The sequence below is a fragment of the Macrobrachium rosenbergii genome, chromosome 8 (genome assembly GCF_040412425.1).
Source record: "Macrobrachium rosenbergii isolate ZJJX-2024 chromosome 8, ASM4041242v1, whole genome shotgun sequence".
NCBI classification, from domain to species: Eukaryota; Metazoa; Arthropoda; class Malacostraca; order Decapoda; family Palaemonidae; genus Macrobrachium; species Macrobrachium rosenbergii.
The window spans coordinates 48,387,490-48,415,489 of record NC_089748.1 but is presented as its reverse complement, the minus strand read 5'-3'; the positions used below and the strand labels follow the sequence as shown (position 1 = coordinate 48,415,489).

The window sequence follows — 28,000 nt, the reverse complement described above, 5'->3', positions numbered from 1 at the left end:
TTTTTACTTCAGATTTCCTAAGTTGAAACATCCATTTCTTTTCTGTATGCATAAGAAAGTATTAAATGAAAACCTGTTCTGAAGGCATTCTTTAGATGATCTTTTAGGTGATCCTGTAGGTGATCTTTGTCACTGATACTCATTTTTATTTGTAGTTATACTTTCATGGACTTTCTTATGGACTTTCTTAGCTGTATTCCTCTTATTTCTTTTATGTGAAGAACAACCTAGGATGGCTCAAAACTGTAGTATTTCCTGTAAATTAAAGGATGCCTTAAGGACAAGGTTTTATTTTTACTATACATAATTGCTCTCTGAAAATTGTATCATATATCGTTGTAAAATGAAAGGAAAATCAGAGCTTTACTAAAATCTTGTAGGCAATTTTAAACCAGAAATGTTATTTTCAGTTCTTTGATATTGATAAGGTTGGCTTCAGATAACCATATTGTAACCCCCAGAGGAATTTTTAAAACTCCAGTGGCCAGGGCATTTAGATACTGTAGCTCAAGCAGCAGTTAGCATTGGTCTTTCCTGTAAGCTCCTAAGCTTGTGGTTTTTGATGATTCAGTTTCCCAGAGTTTAGAGGTTAAATGTATGTTCCACATGGTTGTGCTGTATTAGGTTGTAATGTTGTATTCAAAATCCTGTGTTTCAAGAGGGTTTTTACTTTTGGGTTTAATGTGATTATTGATTCTCATCTTTGAACTGTGAACCCCTTTGACTATGTGTAAGCAATTAATTATGATTTATGTAACATGTATTAAAGGGAATTAGTGTACCATAGAATTTAATTTTGCTTTCAGAAATTGAGATCTCAGCATTTATGAAATGAAAGCTTCCTATGTTCACATGTGTATTCCATTTCAACAGAATGACCTGGTTTGTTGTGGTGTACTATCTGGCAATCGCAATTTTGAAGGCAGAATCCATCCAAACACCCGGGCCAATTACCTTGCATCTCCACTGTTGGTTATTGCTTATGCTTTGGCTGGACGAGTTGACATAGACTTTGAAAAGGAACCAATTGGTAAGATTATCATTCTTATATTTTAGTTCAAATTAAACAGCCATGTAAACTGTGATATTAATTTTCCTAATAACTGTTTTGAAGTAAGTAGGTTGTATATTGAAATTTTGATAATGGAATTAAATTTTCATCACAACCCAATTACATCAGTGTAATAAGACTACACAGTAGTCTGTATAGGCCAAAAGAATAGTGAACCAGGCAAATTGGAATGGTAGTTAGTGATCATGGGCAATTATTTTGTGATTAGGCATGCTAAAGTGATATTTTAAAATATATTTTGATTGAAAATGTTTCTTTAATATAACATTAGCAGTTACAATTAAATTTGTTGTCCTGATAAAGATCCCCAGCACTAGTGTTTCACCTTACGGAACCCTTCAACTTTGTGTATGCAATTTTAATTATACTGTATTTGTTGATATATCTGCTTATATTTATTTCATATATGGAGCACTACATCACTTTTAAATATTGATGTTTTGTTGGTTTGGGTTATCTTGTGAACTGAGCTTGAAAAGCTGAAAACAGCTTATGTTGTAACATGACTGATGCCACACAAAAATTATGAATGTTTTGTATTACTATAATGAAATGCTTCATGAATAGACATTCATATTCTGCCTAGTTATATACAGTTAATCCTCAAATTTACAAGACATTATATTGACATACATACTGAATGTGTGTTCTGCATATTTAATTATATTGTTTTACCCCAAATTTACTGAAAATCAAAGCATAAAACAAAGTACAGTTCAGTATTTAAACTCATTAAAACAAACAATAAAGGAAATGTATGTGCATTCTCAAACATTTGTGAATCCTCTAAGCAGTTGTCTGTTGCGTAATTAGGATATTAATTGCTCAATAAGTGTGCTTGGTTTAGGGTCGTGAGGTGGTATAATAATATTTTTTATTTTGTGTGAACTGTATATCATTAGAAAAATTTGATTCTTTAAACACTTCAGGTTATAATGGTGGAGATCCTGTGTACCTCAGAGATATTTGGCCAACTCGTTCAGATATTCAGGAAGTTGAGCAAAAGCATGTGGTCCCAGCCATGTTTAAAGAAGTTTACTCTCGTATAACTACTGGAAATGAACGGTGGAACAAATTAGAGGCTCCAGAAGGAATGTTGTATCCATGGGATAGCTCGTCAACCTACATCAAGAATCCACCTTTCTTCCAAGGAATGACAAAGGTCTGGACATTGGGTTGTAATTTACTAAGGAATGTTTTTTAAGGCATGAATTTTTATCTTAATGTCACTTTATGCTGTAGAAAAATACATTTGGTTGTAAGAAGAGGAGAAGGCAGATTTTTCAGGTTGTACCACAAAAAATTTAGCTATCTTCAATGTTGGTCATATTTTCCATACTTAAAATCAGGATGCAAATGAGTTACTACTTATTAATGAAGATAGACTTGTAAAAAAAAACTTGAAGTATTTAGCTCAAAACTCTGAGGATTGTTATTTTACAGAACTTGTGAGGTAGAAGGGGTAGAGAAATTTACTCTGGGAGGGGGTATTGTATATCCAAGTCCCTCCTATGTGGCTTTTTATGTACTAACAGTAATTGATAACAGTTAAAGAAAGGAATGTTTGGATAATCCTGGCTCATGATGTCTGTAGATTCAGATGATTATCCAATACAAAGGAATTTTATGGTACTGTACTGTACTGTACCTTTATTCTTAGGATACAGAATTCAAGAAGTGTATTATCACAGTGAACGTTGGTTTAGTTGAAATTAAATTCTCTTATGGAATTTAGCCTTTTCAGTCACTAGGCCTTGACAAGTTGTCTGTTTTTCAGAGCTTGGTCTGCTTAACATTATTTTACGTTTGCTTGCTGTCTCAGAAGTTACTTTTCATTCAGTGGTACTCATTCTGGTCTCACTAGCAAAATAACTTTTACTCTACTGTGGTATATTTTAAATAAGGAGAACCATAAAATCGTCGAAAGTGCCACATTGCTGTAGTCAAATTTTGGATGATCCACAGATTTAAATTTATTTTATACTTTTTTGTCATGTGAGTTTGAACTCTTGGTAGGAAAGATAAGTATTTGTTGTACAGTATGACTTCTTTATAAGTAGAAGAAAGGGCATAATACATACTACAATATATACTGCACTTGCAACTAAAAAGAATTTAAAGAAAAAATTTTGTTAATATTTTCCAAAACTAAAGTGGATATTAAGAATAAAATTATTATTATATAAAGCTAACCCTGTTATTGGGCCATAGTTTTTAGAAACTTGTTTTCATTGTCTACTAGTATGCCTTGAGTGTCATTGGCAGTTATGTTTGTACTTTATTATCTGAGATAAATAACTTCCTATTTTACAGGAGGTGCCTCCAGTGCGTAGCGTTCAGAATGCTTATGTTCTTCTTAATCTTGGAGATTCTGTAACTACAGATCATATATCACCGGCTGGTTCGATTGCTCGTAATTCCGCAGCTGCTAGATATTTAGCATCTCGTGGGTAAGCACAGCTACGGCACTCTGTTGCTTGAACAGTATTAAAAAATAATTGCTTTGAGTTGTTGTTATTATTATTATTGAATATTATTGCTGCTTCAGCAGCAATAATATTCAATAGAACCTGTTTAAAAGAGGGTCTGCTGCCAAATTATTATTATTATTATTATTATTATTATTATTATTATTATTATTATTATTATTATTATTATTATTATTATTATTATTATTATTATTATTACCTGACCCCTGAACTTTGTCTTGCAACTCAGAAGCATGCTTTTTAAACATAAATCATATAATTCTTATAATTGTGAATATTTTCGTATTTTAGATACAGTAATAATGAGGCAAAACTGTTTGCTGGTATTTCGACATATGGGTAAGAGTAACCTTAAATAACACTTTACATTGGACTGAATGTTTTAATATCCAGTCTTTGATAAATGAATCACATTTATAGTGTAGTGAGACTGGAAAATTAATATAGAGTATAGTTTGTAGCAAGTCATTAGTCTTAATAACAGTAACAATTTGAACTGTAATCATATGAAGCTATTGACAGCAGTTTTAAATGCATCATTGTTTGTACAGTAAAAATAGGGATTCACTGAATTCCTATTCTGTAGGCAAGAGATTTTTACGATAAGTCGGGGTTATTGTTGGATGGTGTCACAATCATAATAGAATTAAGAATTACAGGTACATGATTATGGAGGTAGTTGTGTACATTGTGCAATAAAATGCATTGTAACTTTACAGTCTAACACCTCGTGAATTCAACTCGTATGGTTCTCGGAGGGGAAATGATGCTGTAATGGCTCGAGGAACATTTGCAAATATTCGCTTGGTTAATAAGTTCATTGGAAAGGCTGGGCCTCGAACAATTCACATTCCCTCAGGAGAAGAGGTAAAGGGGTTGTTTGTATTTCCAAAGGGACTGTTTATTGTGTCTTGTACTCTACTAATTACTTATGCTAACTATAACTTTTTTCTTCTAAGTCAATATTGTTTTGATTATCAATTATTTTGTAATCTTACATATTAAATAATGTTTGCTATTACTTGTGTGTGTTAAGAAAATAAGGATGCAGTCCTTCCCTTGTTTCTTGAGGGTAGTTTCAAAAGATACAAATTATACAGTGTGTTTATTAGACCAAGAAAAGCAACAATGCGGTTCATGTATTTCACAACAGAACTTAAAAAGATATAATTTTTGTGCTGTCCTCGGGTACCTTAAAGAAAATCGGTAATGCAATTCTTAAAGAATATCATAGAAGTAACTTCCAAGTAATATACAGTACTCAGTATAGAATTAGGAGTAATCAAGTTATAGAATGTATCACTTATTAGAATAAACGACAAATTGTTAATTGGGACTTATTTACATTTGTTGTAAGTTAGAAATAAGTTGGCTGGCATTAATGATTTTTTCTTCGTATATTTTTGGCAGTGTGATGTTTTTGATGCTGCAGAAAGGTATAAAGCAGATGGGCAACCTGTGATCATCATTGCTGGAAAGGAGTATGGTTCAGGTTCATCTAGGGACTGGGCTGCAAAGGGTCCTTTCCTTTTGGTATGTGAAGTTTTATTTGCTCACTACAATCCCATTAACGATATGTTGCATCACTTCCAAGCTGCAAAATCCCTGCCACCCTGAATTGTACCGTTCAAAATTGAGAGGCCCTTACTGTGAATGCCTAGCTCTGCATATGACTTGACTTCTTTTCAAGTTACTTCGTGAGCACAAAGTATCGTCTTGATTACCTCAGCCCCTGTAGCAGACCCCTTTGAAGACCAAGTACACAATTTGCTTTGCATGCCAAGACCCAGTCCATACTTAGTGGAGGACTGATTTTAATATTTTTGTCAATTTTTCATTATATAGCCTTTCTGACATTTCAGCTGAGTGGTTCTTCATTCGTCTTCCATCTAAAGTTGCTATTCAGCCAGTGTGCTGAATGGGGTTGTAGTGAACAAATAATGTCTTTATAATGCAAAACACATTTTTCATCAATGGATGCTCTTAGGCACACTGAATAAGTGAAGCACAGCTTCGTATGTGGATGTGGGCATGTGCAGTAGAGACCCCTTAATCTTGATGTGTAAAAATTGTGATATGGATTTTACAGGATAGAAGTAAGGCAACATTTTCAGTCCTGAGTTGTTATTTATATCAGTTATTGCAACTGCAGTACTGTATAATGAAAATAAAGGAGTTTTGGCTTAAGTGGCTTGAAGGAATATTCTCAGCACATTTTGAAAAATTTAAATATTCAATATGGATTTTTTTAATTATTGAACCACCATTATTTTTCTTTCATAAAATAATAATTATTATATGATGATGTTATGGTATTTGATTTTTGTAGGGAGTTCGTGCTGTAATAGCTGAATCCTATGAGCGTATCCATCGAAGCAATTTAGTTGGCATGGGTATCATTCCAATGCAGTTTCTGGAAGGACAGAATGCTTCATCTTTACAGCTCACCGGCAAGGAGACTTACACTATTAATCTGCCCAGTGAACTTACCACTGGAATGGTGGTAACTGTTCAGGTAAGCTTGGAGTTTTGTTTTAAATAAATTTTGAGCAACCTTTGGGATCTTGGAGACACAAAATGGAGGGCTTTGAAGAGAAATAATTGGCTTGTTAGTATTTGTGCATGTTCAGAAACAAACAGAATATTTGCGGGATTAGATGATGATGCTGGATTGAATTGGAGTCTTTTTAGAAGGTTATGTGAGGAAATGCTTCTTCAGAAGATAACTCAGTTCTTGATATGCTGTATTTCATATCAGTAACTTGCTGTTTTTAATTAATGTTTATCACAGATTTCAAGTTTTCGGTTATATCAGTATTGCAATTGAAGATATTGTTTTTGCAATTGTAAGATAAATCTCTAAAAGTTTATCAGGTACCCCAGGAGGCAAAGTGAGCTCAAAATAAAAGACTGCTTTATAATTTCCAGCCAATATCAGTACAGTACTTGCAGTTTGTTGTTTGATTTGATAATTGATCTAATTGCAGATACCATTGCAGTAAGACACCTTTCTACAGAAAATAAATTTTCAATAGAAATGCACTCATTCTTAAATGAAGTGCTGTACCTTTAATTTTCAACATTATATAAAAAGGAATGGAATTGTATACATTTAGTAAAATTTAAATGAAGAGAAGTTACTAATCACTAAATATTTTTCAGCAAATACAGCACAGTATTTTTCTAATAGGGTTAATATTTTTGTTTAATCTTTGGTAGATTAAAACTGAAATTTTCTTAGTGTTTACTCATTTATTTTGGATTGCAGATATTTTATATATACATATTTTACTGTACTATAATCTTATGACTCGTAGCCCTTGTAGGGTAGGGACAGCTTCATATGGCAGCAATCTAAATCTGGCTCTGATAACTCAGATCTGTGTAGTTACTCTAAACTAAATTAAGCAGGGCTCTCTTGCCTTTTACTTAATTTTTTCCATCTTCTTTAGCATAACATTGATTGTGAATTGGATATAATGTACTCCTAGAACATGAATGAGGATAAGGTTGGAAGGCATGCTTCCTCTGCTTTCAAATTCAAGAAGAGTAATACCGTATGTACTAGCTAGATGAGTCTCATCTTAGTCTCTTCTCTTAGTTCTTGGGGTGCTTTGTATATCTATGTTTTCCCATATCTAGGGTTCCCATAAGGGGAGGGTCTACTCACCCGCTATGTGTAGCATAATGGTAGGTACAGGGAAATACCAGGATGGATTGTGCTAACCCTCATTCAGTGGCAAGTACGCAAATCCCTAACACCGGCAACCAGTGCATGATACTGGACAATTCTGGAAACTTCTTTTTTTGTCATGCAAGTGAAAAATGAATCACAGACAAGACTATTCTCTTTGTGAAGAGACACACACACACAGACATTCATAACAAGAAAATAAAAATTTCCAGGCTGAAGCTTGACTCATTTTGACCTTTTCATAATGCAAATTGATCAAAGTGTTTCCGTAATACCCAAAACAGATATGAAAGTATCGCCATCAAGTATGGCCATCAAAAGAAATGTCATTAAGGTTATCACAAGAAAATGAGTGGCTTATGGAAACCACTTCAGTCCATCAGTCACAGTACGACAGTAAAGTCTGTGTTACCTGAATACCTCGGGACGAAAAGAGTAATGATGGTAAAAGATGCCTGATTTTCTTAAAAGAGTTAATGGGTGTAAAAGGCAGTTGGAACCCACATACATGCTAAATGTTCAGTTCATGAATAATCATACCAACGCATCCCCATAGTTGTATTGGAAAGTTTGTTGACCGTGAATATGGGTTACTATAAGTACAAAAGTGGATTGCTTGAGAAAAATGTTATCACAGTAGATTCTCCTAAACCTAGTTCATGATCATTAGCAGAATTTATTTTCACTTTGTTCAGTTTTATCACATATTTTCACTTTCAGAGGGATTTCTGTATTCTTAGAATTCAACAGAGCTTCACCCTTCAGTACATAATTATAAAAATGAGCTCAGCAGTGCCCTGAGCACAAGATGATAGCCTCCAGTGGCATGTATTTCTTAGTGCATTACGGATTCCTGTTCTGTCTCCTAACAGTAACATGTAACTATGGGTTGTATTTTTGAGGAAGACTTCCTTGGAACATACACTTGGAATTTCATCTACTCTTTTAGGAAGTTGCATATTAAGAGGGTACAGTGCACTTTTATTATAATATGAGGGTACACTGTACTTTTATCATAATTATAATGATCATTATTATTATTAATTACAAAATCACTTTTTGCAACCATTTTTAGGTTGGAGATGGACGGTCATTTGAAGCCCTCGTTCGTTTTGACACAGAAGTAGAATTGACTTACTTCCAAAATGGTGGCATCCTTAATTACATGATACGCAAGATGATCCAGTAATTTGTCTCTGCAATGTGTGATGTTAGATAGTTTTACAGATTTATTCTGAATTGAATTCAGTTGACATTTTGTTTAAAGTTTGCTAAGTGTAAAGGGTTGATATGTATCAGTTAATTGTCCACTTCTTGAATTATGCTTCTGGTTTAAACCTTTCTTTGTTTGTGCTATACTCATTGGGAAAGGAAATGATGAGGTGCATGTACAGATATTGTTAAGATGTAGGTAATGACTAGACTGAGATAAATATTGTTGTAAGGGAATCACTGGTTTCGGTTTATCTGTTGTAACAAATTCTATAAGACTTTGTTATTCATGTTAAGGCAGGTTAGAAATTAGTTTCTTTCATAAAACTGATTTTTATACTGTAGTTGAACTGGATATTTTTGCACAACTTATTTTGTCATCTTAGAATATGAATTACTGGTCAGAGTCCAAAGTGATATTTTTACTCTGTAGTGGCAGGATGTAGTGGAGTTGAACTATGGTAATGTTATCATTACTCAAATTACCCTTTATTACTATCCAGATAGTAACCATTTTATGTCAGTCTACAGTTTTATGTCTTAGTAGTGTTTGCTTAGGTATGTATCATTAGTTCTGGGCCATATGTAAGCATAGCACTTTGTGAAGCCTCATTTAAGTATTTTTAATTGTCGTAGGCTACAGGAATTATTTCAGTGTCATAACTACAGTATAGAAATTATTTTAGTGTCATAACTACAGCAATTATTTCAATGTCATATTAGTTAGGGCCCTTGTATTATGAGATATATAACACATTTTCATTAATCCCTGGGACCAGTTTGCCTCTAGAGCATTTGTGTATTAGCATATCACTTACCTGTGTATGTTTTTTCTTTATGGACAAGTATGATTTTTGATTGATGATGCATTTATAAACAGTGCCGTTTTATTTAAAATAGTCAGTGGTTGTATATATTTTCTGTTACAAATAAAATATTTATCAATATATTTGAAGAGGGATGGTTTGGATATACAAATGAAATATTTATCAGTATATTTAAAGAGGAATGGTTTGGATGTAAAGGCATTGTGCTGCTGTTAAGCGCAGTGCCAGGGAAACAGTGTCGGCATAATTTTATTCAGTGGATGTAATTTACAGAATGCATATACTGTAAAAGTCAGTGGAAAACAACTTGGACTTAGAGCTGTTCCAAGAAAGTTTGCATTATATAAGTATGCTGTTTCCCTTAGGATGTGTAAGATACTTAAGGTATAGAATATTTTATCACATAGCAAGTGCTGAGAGTGCTTCAACTGTTAATGTGAATAGATAATGCATTATTAATATGTTATTACCTTACACTTGCTTGACTTCATTGAACTGGCACCAAGTTTAGCATCACCAGCTGATGAACCTACTGATTTCTGATGCTTTTGAAGATTGAGGGTATCTATTTTGCAATATTCTGTAGACAATGACTTTCAAATTCCCTGGAAAACCTAGTAAGTCAACCCTAATTTATTACACATTTTCCCCAAATTCAGCTTGATCTTTTGTCATCATAGAATATAGGTTTATGTAGCTCTAGCACATTGTCATCTTTGTGCTTTTTTGAGAGAACAAAAAGTAAAATATCTTGCTTAGGGTGATGACTATCAGTTTCATTACTGTTGCAAATTATAAATTACTCTTGGATAAAATAGTTTAAGTGAAGTTAACAAGTGTCAAACTTTTCATTATTGCAGTGGCTAGTAGTCATGGTAAAGGGAATCTTGTGGTAACAAATAGTGGATGTCTTCATTCAAGTAGGTTCTGTGATTCAGATACTTGACCAATAAATTAGAGAGAATCATTTTCACTTAGAAATTAGACTCTTTTGGCACAGATTTGAAAGCTACTGTGTAACATGTACAGCATCTGTATAGAAAACTTATATTATAAGAGGTGAATCCAACCAGTCTTGTTTTTTAGCATAATGCATTGATATTTGAGTTAGTGATATATAAATATAAATGTGATGACTTGCATATGTTATCTTATTAACTGAAGTCTGTATATTTATATTTTATCAGAGTTACACAGTGTGTACAGTAATGTAGAGCTCAAGAACTGCCAGAGATAGTTTTTAGAGTGGGGCAATACCTAGTACAGGAAAGCTTTCACATACACACTTCTTGTGTGTACTGTATGTGATTGTCAATAAGTTTTCCTGTGAGGTATTTCATCTCATTTCAAGATTTTAAAAATTTTATTTAATGATACTTTTTATACTTCCTTCTTTTATTCCTGCTTATGAACTTTTTACATCAGACAATTTTAATGGGCATTAAGGTACGTAATAAGTGCTGCAAATTATATTTTTTTGGTACTTGTCCACATGGTAAATTGTCCTTCAGTGATTTCAATTGTAACTACAATAAGTTTGACCATTTTACCTGCTGGTGTATTGATAAAAGACACTTTATTGTTGATGTAAAGTGTTTTGTAAATTGCATTCCATTTGATTTTTTCAACTAAATACTGTGAAATGAGAGGTATATGACTCATAGTATCTTGTCATCTACACAGTTGTGTATTTGAACTAAATAAATGCACAATCAATTTTTTGTGGTACAAATAAAAGTCTATGTAGATACTTCCTTAGTTTTTCAAAAAAATTTTTTAAATCACCAACCAAATATCATGGAAGTACTGTACGGTGTTTATATTTTTTAATCTTACTCAGAATAATTTGATTTTTGTGTGTAAAAGTAATCACTTGATATGCAACCAGTATTGCTAAAAGTAGAACAGTTTTAGGGAAAATATTTATTTTCACTTGTGGTTTTGCTCATTACAGAAGGTAATAATCAAAATCAACTTGAGGTACATTTGTTGCTGTATTCTTGAAGAATAATACTATCATATATTTCTATTTTTTGGTGAAATACCAAACCCTAAGAGTGACTGAAGGCCTAATATGTAAATTCAACGCAATTTTTATACTGTACATTTATACAGATGGCCGGTTTTTTTACTTTCTTTTAATTTTTGTTGATATAGGAGTTATAAATATTCACCATATGTTTGACTGTTTTTGACCTGCATTCTTGTAAATGCTCTTGGCAATAACTGGCTTGTGAGTAAGGTGATGGTATTAAAAAAGAGATTAGTGTACAAGTATTGATCCTTCAGACATTTGGGTGACAACAATTCAAGCATAACTTCTCCACATATATAGGGCATACTTGGATATTTCTTTCCTTCTTACTTCATTTGTTTAGTATCTAACATTGCTTTGATTGGAGATGATTTCTTAAAATTTTACTCTTAGAAAAGCCAGAGATCAAGGAATGAAACATGGCTCTATTAAATGTCATTACTGCTCAAGCTTTATCATCATTACCTCTGTACGATACTTAAGCCTAATTTTTTCTGTATTGGGATGATTTTTATAAAAGCTAAGTTGAATAAATGAATAAATACATGCATATGAGTTTATTCTTTATTCCTTTTTTCGTTATGATGGTGGATAGTTGGAACTTCAGGTAAAAAAAATCATCACCATTAACATTTTAATGCTTGAATTCCTGTCTGATCTAGATCTTTTATCTTTGCCTTTCCTTCAAGCTTATATGGCTAACACTTTTGTCCTTGTATTGCATGTCAGAAAATGTTCCTAGATGGAAATTTTCTGTAGGAAAGAGAGACGTAGCATTAATGTGTTGGAGAGTAATGTGAGATCATGTCAAGTCTGTTTATTCTTTGTGTTTACATTAAAACAGTGTTTCCAGGTGTTTTTGGGCAGTTCTGTCTTGAAAGAGTACCAAACAGTGTTAAAATTATGGGTTTCCTTTTTATCAGGGAACGCTTTTTCTCTCATATTATCTTACTTTTTTTTTTTTTTTTTTTTTTTTTTTTTTTTTTTTTTTTTTTTATAAACTTTACATGTATGTTATGAATAGGTCTGAAGTTTTAGCCATAGAGTCAAGCATTTTAACTCCGTGGTTCAAGGGCTTTTACTCAATAGTTTTGTGTTACCTAATGATAATATTGTAATTAACGTAGTATTGTATCAATCTGTTTTGATGATCATGTAGGTAGGTAGTGTTCTTAAATGAAAGTTAGCGCCGGTCGGTAGTCTTGCAAACTGTAAGCTATGGTACAGTGTATCTTCAAAATTTATTATTTTGTATAAATGAGATGCAGCATAAATTTTGTTTACTAGTATGTGTTGAGCACAAGATACTTGTATTTCTCCCTTGGATGTTAGTCCAGTAACAATATAGATTTGTGATAGTTTTTTATTATGTGCCTTTTATTTGGGGTCCACCGATTACTCATTATGTGGATACTTGTTTAAAGTTTAGTGGTATTCTGTAGAATTTATGACATTTCTGCAGTTCTACTATTGTGAAAAGGATAGGAGTGAGAGTAACATTTTATCATTTCAGTTTCATCTTATTTTATTTTTAATAGAATATAGAATAATGCTACTTATTAGTGCATAACTGATTTTTCAGCTGATGTAGCGTCCATTCATGCACACTTTCGCTAGTGCAATGTCTTCTATGTGCAAACGCCCATTGTAGGTTGTCGTAATGTCATCATTTCATTTTGCTGCTGGAACTTTCTGCGTAGGAGCACTGACAAAATAGTAAAATTTGGGTATCATTATGTAAATAATTTTCCTTGGTATTTGTGAGTACGTTGTGTACTGATTTATGTCTTTGAGCAAACCCATGTGGCATTCTTTGCAGAGGTGAGTAAACTATCTATATTTTGGAGCATTTAATTTCTGATTTATATTGCTTACATAAATTGATGTAACCTGAATGCCTGCTGTATCTCTACTGTATCATAATCTCAATCAAGAGTGAAGATACTTTACTCAAATTTATATTCCAATTTCATTGGTAAGGATGTCAAAAGTATGATAAAATACATTGACCCTAAATCAATCTACTGGACTGTTGACAAGGTTATCATATCCAAGTTTCACCTGTCATGATCTTGTGTCAACAGGAAATCTTATTATATTCTGCTGTCCAAATATTCACGAAACTTATTCATTAAATCTTTCAGCAAATTCAGGACAACATTTCTCAGCAAAGTTCCAGTAATTCAAACCTTACAGTCACAAGGAAGTATCATAATCTCAATCAAGAGTGAAGATACTTTACTCAAATTTATATTCCAATTTCATTGGTAAGGATGTCAAAAGTATGATAAAATACATTGACCCTAAATCAATCTACTGGACTGTTGACAAGGTTATCATATCCAGTTTCACCTGTCATGATCTTGTGTCAACAGGAAATCTTATTATAATTCTGCTGTCCAAATATTCACGGAAACTGCTATTCATTAAATCTTCAGCAACTAGGACAACATTTCTCAGCAAAGTTCCAGTAATTCAAACCTTACAGTCACAAGGAATCAATACTCTGCTCCACTTTTGCTTTCCACAATTTTAGGAGCCAAAATTCACACGCCCCCAAATTTTACGTTCCCCCATAGGAAGGGGTAAGTGGGCCCTTTTTATTTTTACTTCCCTCATCAAAGCGTAATATTTGAAAGCTTTTGAAAATGTTCAATCTTTTCTTACAACTATTTTTTTCCGGGCTTCAATGACAAGGCTTTAGATATGCAAATGGTCTGCTATTTTATTTAATCAACATTACCCAAAACCCAAGATTTTTGTGGAAAGGTCAACTCTTACAGTTGAGCAATTTATGTCACACACCAGGGGAAATGTGTTGAGGAGAATTATGAAAGTAATTGGGCAATGTCACACACCTGGGGAAATGTGTTGAGGACGATTATGAGAGTAATTGGGCAATTTTTTTTGCGACAAATTGCTGTTTTTCTGAAAATGCTTCCTTTAATCTATTTACTCAGTCATATATATATATATATATATATATATATATATATATATATATATATATATATATATATATATATATATATATATACATTATAAAGAGAGAGAGAGACAGAGACAGTGAGTCACTGCAAACTCTTGGGTCACTTCAGTTAAGGCTAACCATATCCTGACTAAGCTGTCACATAGGGGTAGAAATTTACTGGTCCAAAAATCTAGCTGAAGAGAGAGATTTCGGATAGAAGTGGGTATCAGTTACAGTAACATCATTTTTAGGGTAGTTTATCATAAGTTCTAAACAATTAACATAAGAAACGTGAACAGATAATCACGTTCGGCGTCTTGCTCTGAGGGTCCAATTGACATTGCCTAAGGCAGTGTCAAACAATTGAAGATTGCTGTGGGTACAGTTAGCTTTGGGCCTGGGAAGGTTTCCAGCAGGTATTTGGGGACTCAGCCTTACATGATAAAGGGATCATGTACTACCTTTTTATTTGCATCATGTGGAGACACCCACTTGCCTCTGTGTTGTGGGGTCTGTGAGAACTGCATGTGCACATCCTAATTCTGGAGAGAAAGCAAAGGGTATTGGCCTACTAGCTTAGGGTGCGGGGCTGTTGACATGGGAGCTGAAACTACTGAAAAATGACCCTAATTGCCATCATACTGACACTTTTAAATGAATTAATTTGTTTAAAAAAATGTGGAGACGTCCTCCGGAGAGCTATCTTGGTAAAACACTTAAGAAAAGATGTGATAGCAAATTGTTGGTTCCTCTCAAACAAGGAGCATATGTAGGGCTGTAGAAAGTATTTAGTATTAGACAAAGGGAAATTCCACCAGTTTGTTGTTAGAAAAGTTCATGTATTTGAAAAATAAAAATGAAAGAGAAAACGTTGGATGTGAAAATCGAATGTCACAAACTTGCCAGTTTTTAAGGGAATGGACTGTACTTGTATGGCCAATGAATATAGATACAAGTAATTTTGGGTCCTGGCTATCTTGGAGGCCGACTTCTGTTACACACCAACTATTTAATACCGGGAGGTACACCAAGAGCTGACACAAAAACTGGGAGATATTCAGGGATAAGATGAAAACGCGCACTTTTATGACTTATGAGTTATATATTAAGAAATTGCAAACTATAATTTACAAATAACAAGAACCCTTCTGATAGACCTATGAGGGAAGACAGGATGACTTTCAAACATAAATTGAAAATTATCAGATGTTTGAACTTTAACTGTTGTTCTTTTATTTAAGACCAACTTCCTGCCTTTTTCCTGTTCTCTTTTCTATCAGTAGACTTGTAGAAAAGGGAGTTTAACAACAGTTTGCTTTATTTGCATAGATTAAGTGTCTAACATGACTAAGAGAAGAGAAAACGTCATTGACATAGTTTTCATCAATTACGTGGTCGAATTTAACGACTTGTTAAACACACCACTTTGGAATCCGGCAGATCTTTAAATGAATGATCATTTTAATAAGTTTCGAAAACAAGTACGTGTAACTTATTAGAGATCAGATGAAAAAAGAAAAAAAGGGTCTAAGTAACAAAAGTTGAGTGGGCATTAATGTGACAAGGGAATTAACTATAAAGAGGGCAAACAAATTTTGTAATTATCTGCATCAAAATAATTAACCTAGGCGTTAATTTTGGACGAATACAGCTATGATGAAAGAAATATCTGAGATGGTGTAATATGAATTCTTGTGTTGTGTCAAATTATTGTTACTAATAATGGAATAGAACTTAGTGACTATACAAAAATCGGTGATCAATGCAAATCGGCATGTAAATTTATGATAAAGACGAGTAGACTGGCAAGCAAGTAACCAAAAGTTGAGTGGGCGTTAATGTGGCAGGGGAATTAATTATAAAGAGGGCAAACAAATTTTGTAATTATATGCATCAAAATAACCTCTTGCGTTAATTTTGAACGAACACAGCTATGATGAAAGAAATATCTGAGATGGTGTAATATGAATTCTTGTGTTGTTTGTCTCAAATTATTACTAATAATGGACTAAAAGTGATAATACAAAAATCGGTGATCAATGCAAATCGGCATGTAAATTATAACAGAGAGACGAGTAGACTGGCAAGTAGGTAATCAACTGGTTAATGAGGAGATAAGACAATAAAATTCATCCTAAGGAGGATTTGCATTAATTAATTTAAAAAAACGAATCAGCATTTTAATAACTCAAAATGGACCAAAGCTGATTTACAGCTGTGCATTTAATAGCCTTATTTATTTTTTTAATCTTGAAGAGCGAGTAAGGGAAAACGAGCCATGCTTTCGCTAACTCTGTCTTTCTCGTTTTACGCCACATGGCAAATGTCAGCTGATGAAATCTGCTGCAACGTCTCCTCGTGCACTTCTGTAAAGTGACGTTCACTTATTCGGCACTTGGAAAAAGTGGTAAGTTGTCAGTCTTTCATGTCAGTGTGCCAGACCTCTTGTATTAAGCAGTGCGAGGATAATCTGCAGAGTTTAGGAAAAGTGAAAGGCCTCTCCGGGATCGACAGTGACCATTCATATGGTGTAGGCGGAGGGCAGCGACATCAGAATATAGCATAGGCTACTGGGTAGAACTGAACTTTACTACCGCGGCCAGGTTCCCACCAGTCGGCGACCGTAATGTTTACCGTCTTTTCTTATGTTTTTGTTCGTTTTATGCTTTTAGGTTAGGTTCGTGATATTTGCAGTTTTGTTTATGTTTTTATGTTCATCTGTTGGGTGCTGGTCTAAACATGGCTCCCATTTTGCTTGTAAACTGATAGTCACCGAATCCTAGGAGTGCGGTAGTAGTCTTCAGTTTTAAAGGCTATTGCATAGCTCCTTCATTTTGGTGATACAACGTGGTATATACTGTACTGTGTTCAGTCTACCCAAAACTGGTGAAATATGGTGGGTAGCCTAGTATGCAAAGTAGGAAGACAGAGGTAGGCATTGGTAATTTGAGCCTATGACCATAAAGAGGCAGCATAGGCCAGTCCATGTGCTCGATGTTAAGTGTTACTTGGGGGTGCCAGGCCAAGCCAAGTGATGGAATGGCACCCTAAGTCAGGTTAGGAAGGTAAGGTTTGGTTAGGTCAGCATTCCAGGAGAGGTTAGGTTATGGCCATTTTCACGGTTGGATTTCTTTAGCCTACCCATTTCCCTACTTTGCATCCACTGCTTAGTTAACCATTACAAACTTCCATACTTAATGCAGAGGGGAAATTTGAAACCCCAGTGAGAAGCCATAACTTTGGGGTTAGATTAAATAATGTAGGACCCAAAGTCCTAAGTTAGGTTACAATAGGAATCTTAAGTTAGGAAGGTTTGGCTAGATTACTGTATAGGCTAATGCAAGACTACCCTTTTTCACTTATTTGTGTTTCTTACCCAACCTGATAACCCATATTTCCTGAACTAACCAGAACTTACCTTCCTAACCTGACTCAAGGCATCAACACTTGTTTCCCTACTCTGCCTACAACCCCACCAAACACTGGGGTAGGAAGGACCTGGTGGTCTAGGTTATGTTAGGTAAGGGTCCTAGGGATGGGCAAAGCCTTCTGGACAAGTAATGACCTAGTGTCCTAGGTTAGATAGGGTTGGATTACAACTATGTTTTATATTTTATTTTACAGTGCCAAAGGTTAGGTTAGGTTGAGGAGGTCATGCCACCCCTTCCTCCCCCGGTGCCAGGTAAGGGTCTGGTACTCTGTGTTAGGTTAGGTCATAATGCGCGTCTGTATTTAACTTTTGTATTTTCTCGCACCCATAAACCCAAGGTTCCCACTTTCTTCTTCTTTTGATCTTATTAGGCCCACTGTATAGCAGGGTCGGCCGCTCTAGTCAATTTTCTCCATCCATTTCTATTCCTAGCGTCTTCTTCACCCAGTTCCACCCCACCCATATCCCTCCTCACCACATCCAACCATCTGATCCGTTGACGTCCCACACTCCTCCCCATCACTGGCATGTTCTTAGCTCTCTTGATTGGTTCCCACTATGGTACCCCATAATTGTGCATATAAAGGGGATGCAAGGTTCCCACTTTGGTACCCCATAATTGTAGCATATAAGGGGGATCCAGCACTGTGTCTGAAACTACTACTAATTTACTACCCAAGTGTGTATCAGAAATGTTTAAAACACACACACTGATTATAGTAAATTCATATTTTCAATTGGATTTATTGTGTTTTTGTTTTCAGAAGACAATGTTCCAGTTAGCTGAAATTCGCCACATGGTCAGGGTCCCTCCATGGTTGTTTGGTCAAACATTAAATGATGCTGTTGTTGAGGAATTGAATCGGAAACTTGCAAATAAGGTGAGTATTCAAAAACACACAGCACTGTTTAAGCCTTTGCTTTACTAAAGTCTGAACTAGTGTCCTAAGATTGTGGTAGACTATTCAAATTGTAAACTGAAAGCATGGCAGTAACTTTTGTGTCCATACAATATACAGATATATTCTAGTTATGCTATAACTACTGCATTTATGAGCAGAGAGTTGAGTCCTTCACTAGAAGAAAGAGCTCTTGAGTAGTTCTGTCAGTTTACCAGTAAAGGCAGCCCAGTTTACTATGTCACCAATATAATTTGGTGCTTGGGGTATCACATAATTTGGATGTGTTAGCTCTGTTTAATTTCCTTTGAATTAAGATAATTTAAAATGGCCATTTAACGCTTAGTCTTCATTTTACTGTACAGAATGTAGATGAAATGCGAGAGAAAGTAGCATGGTGTTTGCTCAAGTCAGATATGCCACCATCATTAAAATGCTCTTATATTTTTACAGCTTGCCAGGTAACATAGCAGTAGAAATAATTTAGTTTTGTTTTTCACCTTTACTGTACTTTAGTACATGATTATCTTTTGTTTTCTTTGCCAAATGTTGTACCTTATTACAATAAGGTACAACAATTCACCTTTCAAATAACAAAAAAAAAAACTATCCTAGCTTGAAAATAATAACTTTACACAGACCTATGAGAAAAGTATAACAAAGCAAGGTATCATTAGTTTAATGTATGAACTTTTTCTTGCTTTCCTTGTATTTTAATACACAACAGAGGGCACAGATAGCACTTATTTTGATATGAATGAAAAGGAACTTTATTGTAATTTTGAGTTTGTTAATAAAAGTACTCAAGTATACTTTATTTTTGGACTACAGTATACAGTATTTTCCTATTGTTGTAATGCAATCAGTGATGGATCGCTACACTATAGTATAAACAAAAAATACATGAATACACGTTTTATGTAATAAAGTAATTTAACTCATACTGCTGAGTCATATTTGTAGACACTTATAGGAGTGGTCCTTGCAGATGTATTAAAATAGATAGAAATTGGAACTATAGTATGTTGAGCGTACTTGGTCAAAAGAGGGTGTAGGGAGGGTGTAGTGGTAATGCCAGACGTGCTTTCCCAGTTACGTGAATTGGCATTGAGAGACTTCCTTGTAATTCTTTAAAATAAAACTTTGTGTTAGAAACATTTCTAATTAAAATTTAGGACAATTTTGTGACTAAATATTGCTAGAAATAGCTTATGAAAATGTTAATCAAGACAATGTGATGCATTCTTTCCTCACGTATTGTCAAATTGCGTTTACCTTGAGGGGATGGTGGTGAGGAAGAAAACAATTATAGCTTTGGGTCAGTACCCCTAGGTTAATCATCTTCATTAAAGGACATCTGTACTTTACTATCGAGACAAAGTTTGGCAATATGAAAAATATAAGAAAAAATCCCCCAAAACAAAAACCTAAAAAATGACCATTGCAAATAAAGAAAAAGATGTAGATTATGTGAAGAAACATTGCAACATTATGATTTACATGACATAATATTATTATTACTTAAAGGAAAGAGAATGTTAATTGGAATCAGTGGATATTGAGATTTGGTTCGATTTTTGCTCACATACGGTATCTGCATGTCTGACAATAACTTACCGTTTTCAAAAGAAGCGTGGCTCTGAACTCTGCTATTTATAAGAAAAAGAAAACGAGGAAATACAACAGGGGATTATAACTGATCAAGATCGAAGGGAAGGGTATCCATAATCTGCGAGTTTCCTTCGTGAAACAGAAATATGTCAATGTAAGGTGATTGGGCCTCCCTTTTTGACTGACTTCGTTGGTTCATCTATAGGCAGTTAAATTTGTGCTTCTGGGTGGGAAAAAACACAACTGTATTAAAAAAAAATAAAATGTATGGGTACACAGTATGTTTTAAGTGGAAGAATTCAACCAGATCACCGAGTCATATTGTAGTCACTCACAGGGTTGGTCCAAATAAATATTCATGATACAGTACATGAAAATTGGAACTGGTCAGTTAATCATCATTTCAAATCGCATTTCAAAAATTTCCTAAAGAAAATAATAAAGAAAAAGTAGGGCATGAATTCTCAGTGAAATAATTTAAAATAAATTTGTATGATATTGTTTAAAATTGAAAATTGAACCCAACATTTGTTCTGTTTATCAGAGCATATATTGAATTTCATTTATGCATACATTTCTTATGAACAGAAGATTCACATATACCATTTTACCTGTGTAATACATTTGGACATCGAAAAGTGATTGCTTATTTTCCTGTCCTTTTCCACAAGCAAAGGTGAGGCTAGGGTTGTGTGAATTAAAATAAAAGTTCTAATACATATTAAAAACTGTGCAAGGAATGTACTGTCCACATAGATAAAAAAAAACTTAAGCTCTATGTCATTCTGACAATCAACTTCTGTCTTAGTCATAAGATAGTGTGCATACTTAGGTCAGAGAATTTCCCATTGCAACTCCATCTATACACCATTTACTATCAAAAGTAAAAATGCCAGCAGAAGTAACAAATTCCAATCATTTTGTGAAAATGTCATTAATGCCATACAGTAAACCCCCTGTATTTGCGTTCTCATGATTCGCGGACTCACATATTTGCAGATTTATCTGTGGAATGTATCTACCCATTATTCGTGGAAAATTCGCCCATTCACTGTATTTTTCACTAAGAAATATTCACTAATTACTGTATTTTCATATTTTCATGACTAAATGTGCTTTTTGTGATAAAACTGTTAAAATACTCAGGTATAAGCATTTTTAGAGGGCATTCCTTGTGTTTGAACTATCAAAATAGGCAGCTCTAAGTGTTTTTAGAGGAGTTTTAAGTATTCGCAGATTTTAGCTGTTCGCAGGGGGTGTGCGGTACGCATCTCCCACGAATACGGGGGGTTTACTGTAATTCAATACAAGGCTGTCACATATGTAAAGAATTAATGTCTGTTGTTTCTTTCAAGGGATAAATGTAAAAGGCGAGGGTATTACTAAAATGAGCAATTACAGTTTGAAGTAGATTTTAGTATGCTATAATTCATGGTACAGGACAGTACTAGCCAATAATGATGATATCAGAAACTAAGGAAGTGTCATTTTATCTGAAGTGAGTATCCCTTAAGAGAGGTAACATCTCTACTACTCTGCAAGTTATAGAGTACTGTATAGTGTAAATGACAGTTATTGCATATTGTTAGGTATGCTTTTAATTCCCTTGTCGATTATTGTTTGTGTCTTCATTATCACACTGTATAATTGTTGGCCCTTCACCAATTTTCTGTAGGTCATCTTGCAACTGTGTTTTTTGATGTTCTGTTATCAGCACTCTTATAAAATTTGTATAGTTGGCAAACTTACTTATTTTGCAGTCAGCTTAAGTCCAGGTCATTCATGTAGATAATGAACTTGGGCTGATAACAACTATTTTGCTTTTGATCTTATTCAGTCTTGTATCCAATCTCCTATTTCATCTGATGCCTGGTAACTATTTTATGCACTGCCTTGTCAAATCGGGTACCTTCTGCAAATTGTCAGGAGTAAAAATCTGTTCTGCTTTGTCGTTTGTAATTTACACGCCATGGAAGAAATCTAAAAGAGTGGTTAAACTTTATCAATTATGAAGTGGTTAAACTTTATCAATTATGAAGTCCAAGCTCTCTCTCTCTGAACTCAGAGTATTGATTCTTATAATGTTGTCCACTCTGATAGATTCTGTTATCTCTGTAGGAACTGAAGTCAGGCTGTTGGGCCTGTAGTTCCCTATTTCATCCATAAAATCTTCTTGAATATTGGTGCTATACAGTGTATTTTTTGGTTTCCAGCCCTTCACTACTTTTCCTTGCTATAAGGATGCCTTGTAAATGCCACAGAAATAAGGAGCAGTTTCTTTCTCCTCATTGATCATCCTTGGGTGGGATACATTTGGATATAAGGTCTTATTTTTACTCAGTTTTATTATTTTCATTTTTAGTTTTTATTATTTCTGTTTTCTGTAACAACTCGTTTCCAAAATATCTTATCTGCACATAAGGAATTTCTGAGACCTTTTTTTTTATAGAGGTGTAATGTATTTTTATTTAGTTCTTTTATTATTAAAACGTGGATGGACAAGATTTTTTTTCTGTCAGTGACCCTGGTGGTTGTGAAACCAGATAATGTACTGTACACTCCATCAGTCATTAGATCAATCAAATGAGCTGGCAGACATTGGCTACCCTTTAAAATGATGGATTTGTGATAAAAAAGGTATATTTTTTAAGCCTTAATGAAAACTTAGTATTTGAAACTTATGGAAGGTTGATTAATATACATCAATATAATTTTATTGGTCAGTACTGTATTTCTTTTACATATAAGTAAAAACTGCACTGAATTTTGATGCTTATTGGTATGCTTTTCACTCCACATATTTTTGTGACCCATACTTCATAGTTGTAATTAATGTTAATCTTTTGCAGGTTGTGTTAAATGTAGGACTTTGCATTGCATTGTTTGACGTAACATCATTAGGAGATTCGTACATTTTTCCTGGAGATGGTGCTTCTCACACTCGCGTAACTTTTAGGTATGTCGTCTTCAGGCCCTTCATGGAGGAAGTCTTGGAAGGTGTAATCAAATCATGCAGTGCAGATGGTATTCAAGGTAATTTATCCATGTTCACTTAAAGTTTTTATTAATTCCCTTACATCAGAAGAAAAGAAAAAACCTAAATTTAAATGGGAGTTATAGAAATGGAAAGAAACTTGGTGTGATTAGATTATTAATTGTAATGGGAATCTAAAGTACAGGATTTTATTTGTTTTCTTGGCCATTTAGAGATATATTCATTGTACAGTATTTACAGTGCATGACTTCTGTATGTTGCATCCTTATAAATGAAATTAATATCTCATAAATGTATGGGGTACAAAAGTTTTTTTATGTAACCCACAGTCTTCCAATTTAAGCTATGAATTAAGCCATGTGAACAGAGGAACATGACAAAGTATGTTTCCTTGGTATATTTTCATACTTTGTGGGAAAAATGTTTTTGGTTGATCCTATAGACTATGTGGAGACCCTGAACTTGCATTAATCCAATGTAAGGAAGTCTACTTGTATAAAAAAAGTTTGACATATGCACTATTTATGACTAATACAGTAACTGATTATCTGAAATATATTGTGAGCATCGTATGTATGATAACACCACATCCTATAAAGGCAGGCAGCCTCCTCTTTGCAGTTCATGTGTGTTCTGTGTGGCTTTTTTGTGGTGTTTGTAGACCTTATTTTCAAGTTACAGTTGTATTTTCATATTCTCTGATAGGTAGTCAGCTGACACGAAAGAAAAGTGAACTGTTTTGCAAGTGTAGCATAATTAATTTACTTCATCTTGCAAATGATAAAAAACAAATGGTGGAATAAGTTAATGATCAGCATCTTAGGGTATTGACTGTGACAATTATATGGGTAGTGCTTCATCACATGTTGGAACATGTGAAAGGAACATTCATGTTAATAACAACAAAAATACATTAAAGTTCATTAACTCAGTTGGTAAAAAGTGGCAAAACCAAAGCAGAGTGCTTGAAACGGGAAGATATTGCCTTTTCTGGGGTCTGGAAATAATTTTGTTTGAGTTCTCATGACCCCAAGAAATCCTTTTTCCAAATCAAGTGATAAACTGAAATTGCATTCTCCATCCTGAAAGGGGATAGCTGAATGTCTCGATTGAAGCTAATGATGGATTGACAACTTCTGAAGCCCTTAGGATGTTCTTCATGGGTCCCTGCCTCAATGCCAATTTCTTCTGGTGTAGAGGAAGGGCTCACTGAGAGGCATAATTGGAATAATGGTAAGAAGCACTGTGATGCATTTTATACTACCCCCTCTTTGTCCTCAAGTGCTACTTCCTCTGTGCCTCAGTGTTGGCATCTCTGGTGTAGAAGAAGGGCTCAATGAGAAGTGTAGTTGAACTAAGGGAAAGAAGTATTACTATGCATTTTTACCACACCTTTGTGCTTGACTGCTACTTCCTTTACCTCCTCACCCTTTTCCATATCTTCTCAGTCCCTGGACCATAGGAGTTGCAGAAAGGGAGTTCAGAAGTTTTCTCCACATAGGATGTCTTGCTGGACCTGTCACAGGTGCTGCTCTTCTTTGATGATGGAAAGTGGGCATTTCTCCTTTTCATAGGACAGGTATTAAGGAGGACAGACAACCATGCCCACGAGAAAGGAATTTTGATTTGGCTTCATCGTATAAGGTTGTTTACCACATACAGTAGCACAGGCTTTGGGTACTAAGGGATGCATTATTTTTATTTACCCTAGTCTAGTTGTTTCTCCATGTCATCCATGCTGCAGCTACTTTCTTCTTACTACTTGGGTATTCAACTCCTGCTCCACAACTGAGTATTCATATTTTTTAGAAATAATTAATTTTACAAAGGATACCTGTTCCTCTTTCATTTGGTTGATTGCAGAATACATCTTATGACCTTACCATCACAAGCAAGAAATTACATCACAGGCAGGCGAGGGAGGCTAAGCATCACATTTGAGCAGGCACATTCAGTCTACAGTTAGGGCAGTTTGAGGTTGCTAGTAAAGTAACTATTGGTATTCTTTCCATATTTTTATACTTTTATTTAACAAGGCCACTGTGTTATATGTAAGAGTAGTTTGTTTTTAAATGAGAATTGAAAATGGGAGCAAGGTAAAGTGGAAGAAACTGGACAGATAGGTCGGAAGAGACCAGAGGGAAAGGAAATGTTAAAGGCTGAAAGAATGCTGCCGGGGGCTAAAAAGTCGTTGCAAAGAAGTTGTGTGTCATTTACCACTGAAAACAGTGTGAATGACACTCTACAGTCATTCAATTTATGAATTTAATTCAGTTTATGAATTTACTGTCATTATGATTGCTTTGATATTATAATGCATCAATTTTTGTTATTTTTACTTTTATCTTGCAGTTAGTCTGGGATTTTATGAAGATGTCTATATACGTCATGATGCAATGATGACCAATTCACGTTACGATGAAACAGATGGGACATGGGTCTGGGACTATCAAACTGATGATGAGACTCACCATCTTTTTATGGATATTGGTAAGTAACCTGTGTATTGTACTGGCAAAAGCTTTGAAGTGTTTATTTTACTAAATTGTTTTTGAAGAGATGAGGTTTTTACGTTTACTTTATAACCTTCCTTTGTTTTATAGAATATGCCTTATACATAGTTAACAGAGTATTGCTAGCACTGATGCCATCAGTCTTTGATCACATACAATATTTTCTTTTGCAGGAGAAAAGATACGCTTCAAAATAATTGCAGAACAGTTCACAGATACAACACCTGCAGGGCCTGAGCTTAGTGATGGAACCAATACAGTAGCAGAGCGCCAAGAAGGAAAAAAACCCTATGTTATATATGTGAGTTGACATTTACAATGTAGTTTTGTCTCTACTGTCTTGTCATTTTCAATTTCTGTATTTCTTGAACTGCAAGGTGTTTGTATTAATTGGGATTGGTTGTATTTATTGCATTTGGGGAAATTGGTTTTATAAAATTGTGATAGTCGAAGTTCATTGTAATAATAATTATAATGATAAACTTAATGAAGACTTCTAAGTGCTCGTTATTAGTATTGTAACCTCTGCTTATTATGCAGGGAACAATAAATGACCAAGGCCTTGGCCTAGTTTCATGGTGGACGAGCAGTAATGAGGATCAAGGCAATGTTGAAGGAGAAGAGGAAGAAGAGGAAGAGATGATGGCATGACCCTTGTAGTAAGCCAGCCAGGTATCCTTAATGATAGTAACTATGGTGGTCATATTGATCACTTGAGATTATCACTTACATGGGAATATCTTTTGTCTGTCATCAATTTAGCTTCCTTTTAATTATAGGATTACTCCAGGTATCCATATATAATGATGAGTAAGTTTGGAGGCAAAGTAAGACATAAAAGCACAGCGCCATCTCAAGGGAGCTTTGTGACAAAACAACTGACTTGATACTATTTTAGAAACTAGAAGTTTTTGTCTTGCACAATAGAAGGTTTATTAGCATTATAGAAAAAAGTCGTCACTTACTATACTGTATAGTTACTGCTGTTCTTTACTCGCTGGTTGCCGACTTCAGTGGTTTGTTATTCTTGTTAAATTACAGTCTTTTTAAGTTTGTTTACATCCCCATTTTGAAACACTGAGACATCTAATTTACATCCTCATTTTGAAACAATGAGACATCTAATTATCTCTTAAAGTAATGCTGCTTTTTTTCAGCATTCCTTGGTTTTAAGAAAGTAGGTTTCCAGCAAAAAAACTTTGGTATTTTTTTAATTGCTTACATTTTTTGTAATGGAAAAAATAAATCCGGCAGTAGTTATGCAAGAAGCCATTTTGCACATGATAGAGAGAGGTGTATTGTTAAAATTTTAAATTTACTTGACCTATTGTTTAAATTACCTTATAAGAAACTTGTCTTGTTATGTATCAGTATCTATTACTCTGTTTACCCTTTGGGGTTCCTGGGTGGGGTGGTCCCTATACATTCTATCTAAACACATTCTGTTATACTGCTCAAGAGCTTAGAGAATGTTCTTTTATTGCTCACTTTATTTTTTATGATAATAATATTGGCAATTGTGCCTTTTTGAAGGTGGATAATTGTAATTTTGTGGCATGTTAAGTTTAATTTTGTGCAAATAAGTATTTTTCAAAAAAAGTTAACAGAAAAAGTATTAATTATATTTGCACCATGGAAAATGGAGATAAATGTTATCCAATGATATACATTTATTTTCATGTTGCTATTGCTTACAAAACCTATGGAATAATAGGAAGAAACATTTTGTGGTTCTCTGTATATAATTTGCTTGCCATCAGTTCTCTTTAAATGGTGTTCAACAAACCCCCAAGATGTCATCACACAGCAGCCAAATATCAGAATATTAATCACTGTTATTTATATCTTATGGAAGAATCTCAAGGGCTAAAAATTTGTATGACACTTGAATCTCACAGGATTAAGCATGGTGAGGTTAGAAGAATTGTTTAGTAATAGTTGATGTAACTGTCTGTATGTTCATACTGACGTAAGTACTATATTTAGCTTCAGTATAATTACAAGATTTTAGGGTATATTTGCCTACCTGATCACCGACCGTGAATCATGTTTTCGTTCTTTTGATTGAAGTCATGAACAGCTTCTGGTAGTTTTAATTCTTTTTCAACATTTACATTTGAATTATATAAAGTAAAATTTCTTCTTGTTGTAAAAATTACCTACATCATTGAATTGTGACACAGTTCACATACTTGAAGTTTATTTTCCTTTGGAATTGTAATTGTTTTGTTTTTCAGTTTTATTATGGGAAC

The 28,000-nt window shown here is 34.2% G+C and overlaps 2 protein-coding genes across 6 annotated transcripts in view; both read left to right on the top strand.

Moving 5' to 3' along the window:
* The window catches only part of LOC136840819 (cytoplasmic aconitate hydratase-like), a 70,403-nt gene extending 58,524 nt beyond the window's left edge, over positions 1-11,879 (top strand). For 2 of the 3 annotated variants that reach the window (XM_067107742.1, XM_067107741.1), the window contains 7 exons: positions 874-1,030; positions 2,002-2,234; positions 3,386-3,522; positions 4,281-4,428; positions 4,972-5,094; positions 5,891-6,076; positions 8,331-11,879. In XM_067107742.1, coding sequence (XP_066963843.1) covers positions 874-1,030; positions 2,002-2,234; positions 3,386-3,522; positions 4,281-4,428; positions 4,972-5,094; positions 5,891-6,076; positions 8,331-8,444 — 1,098 coding nt within the window. In that variant the 3' untranslated portion in view covers positions 8,445-11,879. The remainder of the gene's footprint in view (positions 1-873; positions 1,031-2,001; positions 2,235-3,385; positions 3,523-4,280; positions 4,429-4,971; positions 5,095-5,890; positions 6,077-8,330) is intronic. The other variant, XR_010853744.1, reaches the window with a different exon arrangement.
* A 4,690-nt stretch (positions 11,880-16,569) lies between these two features.
* Polr3H (RNA polymerase III subunit H) lies at positions 16,570-27,071 on the top strand. Of its 3 annotated transcripts, none has more exons than XM_067107738.1 (6): positions 16,570-16,707; positions 18,495-18,611; positions 23,090-23,273; positions 25,588-25,725; positions 25,922-26,049; positions 26,289-27,071. In XM_067107738.1, exons 2-6 carry the CDS (start codon positions 18,501-18,503, stop codon positions 26,397-26,399), a joined length of 672 nt encoding a protein of 223 aa, XP_066963839.1. In that variant the 5' UTR covers positions 16,570-16,707; positions 18,495-18,500; the 3' UTR covers positions 26,400-27,071. The 3 variants fall into 3 exon arrangements, with proteins under 3 accessions (XP_066963839.1, XP_066963841.1, XP_066963840.1); XM_067107740.1 differs by having other exon boundaries at positions 16,601-16,707; positions 18,498-18,611; XM_067107739.1 differs by lacking the exon at positions 16,570-16,707 and adding an exon at positions 16,715-16,923.
* Positions 27,072-28,000: the final 929 nt, after the last annotated feature.

Bases quoted from the DNA above. Each gene is read 5' to 3' on its own strand.
- Polr3H (XM_067107738.1), top strand. From the start codon at position 18,501: ATGTTCCAGTTAGCTGAAATTCGCCACATGGTCAGGGTCCCTCCATGG. The intron at 18,612-23,089 runs GTGAGTATTCAA...AATCTTTTGCAG, and splicing joins ATCGGAAACTTGCAAATAAG to GTTGTGTTAAATGTAGGACT. The intron at 25,726-25,921 runs GTAAGTAACCTG...TTTCTTTTGCAG, and splicing joins CCATCTTTTTATGGATATTG to GAGAAAAGATACGCTTCAAA.